Source organism: Gasterosteus aculeatus, chromosome 8 (genome assembly GCF_964276395.1).
Source record: "Gasterosteus aculeatus chromosome 8, fGasAcu3.hap1.1, whole genome shotgun sequence".
Lineage (NCBI taxonomy): Eukaryota > Metazoa > Chordata > Actinopteri > Perciformes > Gasterosteidae > Gasterosteus > Gasterosteus aculeatus.
The window spans coordinates 11713118-11723320 of record NC_135695.1 but is presented as its reverse complement, the minus strand read 5'-3'; the positions used below and the strand labels follow the sequence as shown (position 1 = coordinate 11723320).

Genomic DNA, 10203 nt, shown 5'->3' with positions numbered 1-10203 from the left:
AAGTCCTTGCTCATCCCGCCAGCCTTGTTGTCAACGTTTACCTTTTTGCTCCTTTGACATTCATGTATCTTCTGCGAGGCCAAACATTCCGTTGAACAACACAAGGTCGGAATGTTTTCTCATCCTGGGGGAATTGCTGTAAAACCGAGCTGTGAGCAAACCATCTTTGTTGCATAGAGGTTCTTTTACTGATTCATGCTTGGAAGTGAATATCTCCTCGGTGGGTGTTGTTTTTCTCCTTAATTTGAAGGCTGTTAAACCTTCCAGGCCCTGATTGTTTATTTTGTCCTTCGTTCACAAGACTGCCAAGACGATGGATGACTTATAAGATTACTATGCACTGTCCACCTGTCCCTCAGATTAAATACATCCAAACACAAATAATCTGTAACAGCAAACGTGTTTTGAAGGACATTTAGGAATGGCAGGTTTAGGGGTTATCAACCTAAAGAGGAAACTTCCCAGCAGGACATAAACTATCGATGTTGCATATGTAAGCAATATGTTCACTGACAATTTCATTTGTCTTCATCACCCATTGAAACATATGAAAGTATATGAAAGTATGATGTGTTGGCCAGAAGCAGGAGGTGAACCCTGGTTACCGCTGTCACCTCCCCACCGCAGGCGTACCCTTCAGAACGGTGGCACCGCCTTTAAAGGAAAAAGAGTTTCCAGGGAATTGTTATTGTAAGAGTTCAGCCACTTGCTCCAAGTAGGACTGTTTCCCCTTGTGTCAATAAATAGACGAAGAGCTACAAAAACCTATTTTGTAGGATTTGTTAAGACTGATGTGGAGGTAAAAACTAAAAATATTAAAAACACAGCACGCCAAGCATAATTAGAGGGAGATCTACCACATTGAAACATTCGGTTAAGGTTAGAGAAAGATTGTGGAAACAGTTACTGAAGAAACAATCGTTGATTGTAGGTCTGTGAACTGGTGTGTGCGTGAAGGATCGACCACCCACCTTACGCCCTTCCCTGCATACAGTGTGGAATACTAAACCTCCCATGGCATCTCACAATTTTGCAATTGGACATAAATCATGACTATGCATGGATGTCGTGCCTGTGGCGACACACTCGACCTGCGACGCGGTGCGTCTTTCACAAAGACCAGTGAGCGCGTGCAGCAGGTGTGAAAAGGAGCCGGCGGCGTATCACGTAACCTTTGACAAGTTGCTCAACAACAACAGGCCCTCCCTGTTATTATTGGGTCAGCAAAGTCTGAGACATTCTTTGGGATTAGAGTGAAGTGGAGAACACGAGGGTGAGTGCCATGCGCTTGCTCTCTGTCAACCCGAAACACCACCGCCTTCTTTGTCTCACGGCAGTGTTGGGGTTAAATCCCCCTTTGCTTCCACGCTGGCTCGGGGTCAGGGGGGGAAACAGGCCCGCAGTCAGGCAGCCAGGCATTCTTTCAATGTGTGTGTGTGTGCGCGTGTGTGTCTGTGTGTGTGTGTGTGTGTGTGTGTGTGTGACCGCAGCCCACTCCGTGCTCTTTGACTTCACCGGCCTTATAAGGCATCCGGTGCCATGGCAACGGCAGGGCTTGAATAGCAGTGTCAAATCCCTTCAGCACACAGACACACGCTCACTCTCCCTAAAGGAGGGAGCGAGGCAGAGACGCAGAGACGGGATTGAGAGGAGCAGGCGAGGAGCAGGCGAGGAGCAGGCTATCTCAGGGCTGCTTACCACGGCGGCGTCTGGCTTTCACTAAAAGGTCCGTGAGCGTAATTTATTCCTGCAGGGGCCATCAGAAAGACGGCAGGAAAAGAAATAAAAGACGAGCAGAATAGTGAACAGCGGACCGGGTCACCCTGACTTGCTGACAGGGTGTGCGGAGAGGTTGTGGCCTCCGGTCGTTGCTGCTGGATGGACGAGCATTGACAAAACAAGGAGACAACACGTTGTGGAGCCTCAGGAGGGGGAACATTTCTCAACTCTGCGTCTGTTTTTGGCTTGTTGCTGTTTTTGTTTTTCTGTGACATTTGAGCCTCTGACACCACAGACTCTGGAGAGTTTGGGGAGCCACAAGAAAACAGACACAGGAGAGGAGGACATATTTGATGAGCTTTGTAGCTGCTGGGAACACAGAAACATCATTCCACAAGTGAAAGGAGTGTATTGTCTTTCTCAGCACTTCTGATGCTGATAACAAGCGTGGAATCTTTTTGGCTTTTTAACGAGTCCAACGTTTTCCTGGACAAAATACTTATTGTATTCAAAAGCTGATGAGGCGTTATTGTCGGATCCTCTTTGACTAACAAAGAACATTTAAACGTCCAATTTCCAAAACTCGCGATAAATTACATTTTTTCTCTTCACCCTGATCACCTTTGCATCTACAACAGCTCCGACAAGTCAAGAGTGCGTCTGGACTAGAACTGCCTCAGATCTGCAGATAACACCTCCTGCACGTAAGGAACTGGTTGGACTAGTTTATAAATTGGAGGAGAGGGCAGGGCAGTTTAACCCCGCCTGAAGGAGAGCTGCGCTCTATTTTCCTTCCACTTGCTTGTCCCTTTGAAGGAAACCGAGCACTGAGAGAAGGGCAGAGACTTTTTTCTTCATTAGGAGAGTGACTTCTTTCTTTTTTTTGTTCCGTATTGTTGTGCCCGGGGGTAAGGTGCTTTTTTAACCTTCCTCCAGGTGGGGGAGATGTAGAGGGAAAGTGGGAGGAAGAAAGAGAGAAGGAGTCAAAGTGTAATTTATTGTTTCCAGTGAAAAGAACGAGGCTGCACCCTTTTCTCCTGCCTGAACTCTGAACCACTCAATGTGTGTCTGAAGTTTTCTCAGACCTCGGGAGCCATTGATTGAAGGTCAGGGCAGAGAACACAAGGGTGAAAGACAAGAACAGAGAGAGCGGAGGGATTAAGTAAGATTTTAAAGAACAGCATTGGGAAGGACCTCCAGGTCGTTACTACCACACGGCAAAGGGCAGAAAGGTCAAACCGGGAGAGCCCGGGACGACAACTTTTCAACCCCAAAAAACTGCTTTTAATATAAGGAGCTGGTTTCTGGTCTAACCTCTAATCAGTTTTTAGACTGAAAGGCTAGTCGGAGGCTGGGGGACGGGGCGGGTCTGTGCATGATCCGCTTTGAGGGCTGCGTGTCTCAGAGAATATGGCCATGGTGAGCGGGGGATGGGGCAACCCCAACGGGGACACGAACGGACTGGGGGAGAAGGTCTACCTGAGGAGGGAGGAAGAGGAGGCCTCGCCTCAGGCCGGGAGCAGCGACATAGACGTCGGGGACGAGGACAAGGCCTGCGTGGTGGACTGCGTGGTGTGCGGGGACAAGTCCAGCGGGAAGCACTATGGAGTGTTCACCTGCGAGGGCTGCAAGAGCTTCTTCAAGAGGAGCATCAGAAGAAACCTCAACTATTCCTGCAGGTGAGCGCTGCTGGGAGAGTCAAAGGTGTTGTTGTGTTGACAGTTTGAACGTTATCATCTTTCATCTGTTTGACTTGTTCTCGTATGACACTTACCAACACGTTTGGTAACACAAACTGTTAATAACACACTCTAAAACGTAGTTGTCCACAGATAGTAACGTTATTAAGATATTTGCCTCGTCTAGTTGGTGCTGGTATTAACAGGCAATGAACAACATTTACTAAAAATGTAGACTTCAGATGTCCTTGCATACGCGTACATTTGGAAATGTAAACGTAAATCTTCAGACGGTTCTTTTTAAATGCTAAATGTACCGGGTTTATTTATGACATTCATGTTCATAAAAAGACACAGCGGATTTCTCACTCAAAGCGATGTGCTCCGGGCTCCAGGCATGTCTCACAAACGGGGTTATGGGGGAAAAAAGGAAAACAAATGAAAGCCCTGAAGGTCAGTCACGTGCGGATGGATTGCCTCAGAAGGTCAACATTCCCTTTATTCTTCACCACAAGAAACCAACGTTGCAACTTAACTCTCTGCTCTCACCGACGCCGCCGCCAGCCTCCGACGGCGGTCGTCTCTTCCACACAACAACGCACGTACAAATCGAAGGCGTCTTTCTAGGCAGCGCGTGTCGTCTGAAAAACCCTCTCGTCGAAATGTTGGCAGACTTCATTTTGCTGCGAAGAGGCAAAACAAGGGTGTGCGAGGCCGATGATTTACAAAGGTCACGGCCGTGATAGCTTTTCAGCCACACCAGCTCACGGAGCTCACTCACCGCAGGGGTCAATGAGGGCGTGGGGGAAGAGGAAGATGTTTTCATTACTAGAAACTCACAAAGCATATTTTTGTTTCCCTCACTACTGTGCTGTGCACACTGAATATTGTCTTGTGGCTTGATCATTTTGTTCCTTTGTTCAGATCAAATCGAGAATGCCAAATAGACCAGCATCACCGCAACCAGTGCCAATACTGTCGGCTGAAGAAATGTTTCCGTGTGGGAATGCGCAAAGAAGGTATCAAAGCTCTGCCATCCATTGCACAGCAGGTCAAGAGTAGAAATACTTTTTTATTGTCTAAGTTATTGTTGTACTTTTAGGTTTCACAGTGATGGAAGATCCTTTACAGCTGTTATTTTTGTATTAACCTTCCTGACTATTTGTAATGTGGTGAAAAACATAACTTTTATCTGGTTCCCTTCCCATCAGCTCAAAGGACAATTTAGCATTTTTCAGCTCACAGTGTTCAGACAGACACAGTTTGTGACCAAATAGCGAGAATTGCAGTCAGCAAATGACGGATATTTCCCTCAGGAGTTGGTGGAGACTGCGGTAATACCGTATGTCAGTGTTATGTTTACGGCATTAAGGCATTCAAAGTATTGACAATACACTACTTTGTTGTTGGGAAGGATTGATCACAACAGCATTTCTTATCTGGGTGGCATCGGAGCAAATTTAATTATGTTTAATTTGGTTTAACCCAAAATGTCACATCACAAAGGGCTTTAGAATCTGTACACACATGACATCCTGTGGTGACGTACCCTCACACCGGAACACGAAACCCCTCCCCTCTCCCCCCAAGCCAGTTTTATATATGCTGTATTTAAACTTTAATTAATTTCTTAATTTCTTTCTTTCTAAAATAACTGCAGCTGTCAAATAAATGCAGGGTAAATAAACATGTAAAAGATTTACTTCAGCGCAGTACTTAAGTACATGTACAAAGCCACTTTCCAGCACTGAGGTTTAATTCCTCTGCTTCACATACCAACAATGGCCTGATTCATGTTCAAAAAACCTTCAGTAAAGCATAAATGCCCAGAAACGGACATGAAAAACAAAGATCTGCAGAGAAAAAGGCTTATTTCAACAGAAAAAGCCACCAACATTTGCCAGTGTTTTAAGCAAAATATTTACACAGTCAACCGAATCATGTTGTCGCCCCGTAGCTCCAGGCTGACGAAACAAGAAAGAGGCATTTCAGTCCCTCATTATGTGTTGATTGATATCCATTATAATATGCTTAATTTTTGCAAGGCTGATCGGTATTAAAAACAGATGATTCTCTTTTTCCCCGGTGCACCTATTTTCATTCCAGCAATCCTACCCTCATTATCACATCACAAACTATTTAAAAAGCGTTTGCAATTGTACTCGCGTTGTTTATTACCGCTCTTGTATTTCAGTCAGTGTCAGTGGACACCACGAGCCTCTGTGCCATACATAATGTACAGTCTGCCAGGGGTTATATTGAGCCTGGTTATTAATGAACCACGCTGACCTCGGGCCCATGACGCAGGCGCAACTGTTTCCACATCAGATTCCACATCAGATGGCAACGTCTGTACTCCTGTAACCCTGTAACACGCTCGCTCTGTTAAGTGAGATGTACGCATTTGAAACAATTCATTAATATTCAAAACATCCAGAGTGTGTTTATTGAAGTTTGGTTCAGGGAGAGCAGCTGTCCATTAACCTCAGACACAGCACTTAGATCAAGATGTCGGCCATAAATTAAAATCAATTAGGACTTCAAACGAGGGCATTAATCTCGGAATTTATTCTGCTATTTATTCAGTAACATGATTGTATTGCTAAAATGATTCTGATGAAACCTTATTTTTGCTTTATTACATAATATCATCTTGATGCTGTCACAAAGTTCACACAGGAAATTCAAACATCTTTTTGGACATATTGTTTCTGTCCACAAAAAAATAATAATATAATTTAAATACAAAGAATTTAAGGAAAAACGCATGTCTAATATAACGTTCAAAACCTTGTCAGAGAGCTTTGAATGTTTTTTACAAATGATTTTCAGATGACAGAATGACATTCATTCATATTTCACACATTTTACTTCAGAAATGTCGATTTCTACAACCTTCAAATCCTATTTTAAACTAAACAGACGACAAGACGACGGCCTGTTTCTCAGAAAGCACACGTACCTCCAGCAGGATGTGCAGATCCTAATTCTGTCGTCCGTTATTTTGCAGCAGTCCAGAGAGGTCGAATCCCTCCATCTCACTCAGGTGTCAGTCCCAACTCCCTGGCCGGTGGGGTCGGAGGCGCGGGGCCCGGGCACATTGGGGCGGACTTCTTCAACGGGCAGCCCGTGTCGGAGCTCATCTCCCAGCTCCTCCGCGCTGAGCCGTACCCCAGCAGCCGCTACGTGAACCCGTACGGTCAGGCCCAGATGCAGGCATCTGCCAGCGGAGCCTCCGTCATGGGCATCGACAGCATCTGCGAGCTGGCTGCGCGGCTTCTCTTCAGCACCATCGAGTGGGCCAGGAACATCCCGTACTTTCCAGAACTTCCGGTCTCAGAGCAGGCGAGTCGAGATGTTCAGTGCCTTGTGACTTTTGGTTTTTCTGAACCACGTTACGGTTTCAGTGCATATCACAGCAAAACCTCCGGTTTACGTGACAAAAACATTGACTTCATTCTTTCTCATCCCTTTACTTTACATGTAGCACTACGATTTTTCTTTATCTACGATTTCTCTTTATCTTTGGTAGTCTTCACCTCTAGATATTTAATAAAAACACATGTAAAAATAATGCCATTATTCAGGGCTGAATTCCATTTAGCGGCTTTAGGCTCCTTGGCATACCGGGTCCCCTTTGCATATGACTCAATTTTGAGACTTGAATACAAGAGAGCCATTGTAAATGTTACCAGTAACAACTGATTTTTTCCTTTGTTGAATAACTCTACAGGTGGCGCTGCTGAGGCTGAGCTGGAGTGAGCTCTTCATTCTGAACGCAGCACAGTCTGCTCTGCCCCTGCACATGGCTCCTCTGCTGGCAGCTGCCGGGTTCCACTCGTCTCCCATGTCCGCTGAACGTGTGGTGTCCTTCATGGACCAGGTCAGGGTTTTCCAGGACCAAGTGGACAAGCTGAACAGACTGCAGGTGGACTCAGCCGAGTACAGCTGCCTCAAAGCTATTGCCCTCTTTTCACCTGGTATGTCTGGTTTTGTGACAAGGCTATCTGGGCAATCCAAGCTCATATAACTGGATGTCTTTGCTGCTGTAAACTGATCTCATGGGTCTTTGAAGTCGACCAACACAAAACTGTCTGTATGATGTATTAGTCATGGTCTCGTTTTCTGGGCCAGTAAGACATTGAATCCCATGTGGCTTTAGGGCTCCTTTGACTTGAGTGAATGTGACCTCTGACCTCACCGAAGCAGGAACAAAAAGAGATGATTTCCTGTAAATGAAGAGTTTGACATGTTATTCACTTGCCATGAGTATTATGTAAAGGTGGTTTCAACTTCTAAGCCCATTGAATTTAAAGCTACAGTGAGCCAGTTAGCTTAGCTTAGCATAGATTCTGGAAACATGTTATATCTTGTTTGTTCTTCTCCTTAAAAAAAAATCAGTCAAACAAAGCTGTGGGTTAACAGAGGGTTATATGACTATTTTGGCAAAGTGCAATAACTTTTTTAATGATGCTGGTATGCAGATTTTACTACCATTGGACAGCTTGCAAGCTGTAGCTTAATATTTGTAAAGGTGGGATCTTCTCAAACAAGAAAGCATTTCATCATACTTTCCCAAAGATATAGAACTATCCCTTTTAAAGGAACCAAAATTGTAAGTAAAGGAACAGGAAATTAAGAGGAACTTAAAATTAAAAATGACTTAATAATAAAGAAGCATATAATAGAAAATATGCAAAAATGTAGCAAAAGAAAAAAATCTAATGTTGATATTCCTGTTTTCCAGATGCGTGCGGCCTGACAGACCCTGCCCATGTAGACTCCCTACAGGAGAAGGCACAGGTGGCCCTGACGGAGTACGAGAGGTTGCAGTACCCCAACCAGCCTCAGCGCTTTGGCCGCCTGCTGCTGCGCCTGCCGGCTCTGCGGGCCGTGCCGGCCAACCTCATCTCCCAACTCTTCTTCATGCGCCTAGTGGGCAAGACCCCCATCGAGACGCTGATTCGAGACATGCAGCTTTCGGGGAGCTCCATCAGCTGGCCGTACGTACCGGGACAGTGAATCCAGCTGACACCGGAGGGAGGCAAACTGAGATAAGCTTTGATCCAGAGCTCACAAAGATGGCATATTAGGTACAAACTGAATGTTGTGAATACAAACAGATACACACACACACACACACGCGCGCGTATGTATGTATGTATGATTGCAGCACTTGTCGGTTTTGCTCTGACCTCCATCCGATCTCTCTCCATCTGATACTGGAAAAGAAACACAGGGCTTTAATTAAACATCAGGCTCTAATATGAAGCCATGTGCCTGTACTACCTCTTCCCACATCATCCCTAATGTGACTCGATTTGAACACTCTGTGTTTTCACTCTGCTTTGTTTAAAATGAAGCCAAAGCAGCAGTGGGACTTTTACAGGCACAGTTTCATATCTGGGACGTGTTGTTCAAATCAAACTAAGTTGTTCAACGTTTTATCTGTGGAATGGAATCTAAGACTTTGTTACCAAATGTATTTGTGTAAAGACTGAAAAGTACAAACCATCTACGGCATTAAAACAAAGAAGAGGCATGGGCATTGTATTGCATATTATACTATATGACGTACTTTGTACATAAAACATTTCTTTGTTTTGTACCTAAACGAAAAGTTTAACATTTTGGGAACTACACCAATTTACTTGCATAATTAGAAGATGCGGTTTATTGCAGTAACACTTGTGCATAAAGACTGGGAACAGGGTAAATCAGCTAGTCTGGTTCTGTTCAAAGAAAACAAAATCACTGCGCTAGCACCTCTAATCTCTAACTACTCCGCTGTATTCTTTGTTTAATCCAAACCTGAGGTGGAAAAACAACATTTATGGGGTTACGTGCTGGACTATTGCTATAACCTTCTGTAGTCTCCTCTGGTTGCAGCAGCTTGGCAAATAGAAAAAAGTACAAAAGTATGAATGGTGCGTCCCAAAATGTTAGTGCTTTTTATTTATTTTGGTATATTTTACATTATAGTTCTTGCAACAGGAAGTGGGGAATGTACTCAAACACACTTGGCTTCTCAGACAGTCACACCCTTCAATAACATTATTACCTCATATTTTATACATCAAAGACAGATATTCTATATTAATGTGCTAATCATAAATATAAAGGGATCAAGGTGTCTTGGCATTGAAACCGTAAACACTAAAATTCCCCTGTATACCTGTCTGTCAATATATTTGAGTATATTTCACAATGTAAGACACCCAAAGTTTGCCAAATCATTTACAGAAAGCTACACTTTGTCAAGTGAACTCTGTTTCTCTCGTTAATCTCAGCAAACTGGAGATTTTTGTTCACATTCTGGTCCCCCTTTTAAAAGCAGTGTGAAAGCACACGCTAAAGAGGACAGAGGTCACTTTCAGATAATTATTATGCTTGTGCAAGGTGCTCTGTATGTTTTAAAGTGTTGTAAAGTTGATTATGTTTGTTGGTACTGAGATAAAAGGGGACTATGCAGTCATGTTCACCAACGTGACCAATGCTTTTCTTGCCAAATTATCTGACTGAAAGAAAAGACAGGGGGACAACATGTGTTTTTGGTAAAAAACGTTTTGTATTCCTAAAGAAAAAGACAGGATCCCTGATGCCGTCAAGACCTTAATCAACAGCTCTTCAGACTATTCTTGAATAAATAAAGCATGCATTGACCATGCTGTACCCAAAAAGTGAAAAGGAAGTTCATACGAATGCTTATTTTTGCATTACGAGAAATAAAATAAAAAATGTACAAACTCTCTGGATGACTCTGTGGATGACTGAAGTCTTTGAGACATTTAGACACTGCACACAT

The 10203-nt window shown here is 44.0% G+C and overlaps 1 protein-coding gene across 2 annotated transcripts; it reads left to right on the top strand.

The window, feature by feature from the left end:
- The first annotated feature begins 1459 nt into the window (after positions 1–1459).
- LOC120823855 (nuclear receptor subfamily 2 group F member 6) lies at positions 1460–10148 on the top strand. Of its 2 annotated transcripts, none has more exons than XM_040184275.2 (5): positions 1460–3398; positions 4323–4417; positions 6409–6743; positions 7132–7378; positions 8146–10148. In XM_040184275.2, exons 1-5 carry the CDS (start codon positions 3130–3132, stop codon positions 8418–8420), a joined length of 1221 nt encoding a protein of 406 aa, XP_040040209.1. In that variant the 5' UTR covers positions 1460–3129; the 3' UTR covers positions 8421–10148. The 2 variants fall into 2 exon arrangements, with proteins under 2 accessions (XP_040040209.1, XP_040040210.1); XM_040184276.2 differs by having other exon boundaries at positions 1583–3398; positions 6412–6743.
- The last annotated feature ends 55 nt before the right edge of the window (positions 10149–10203 follow it).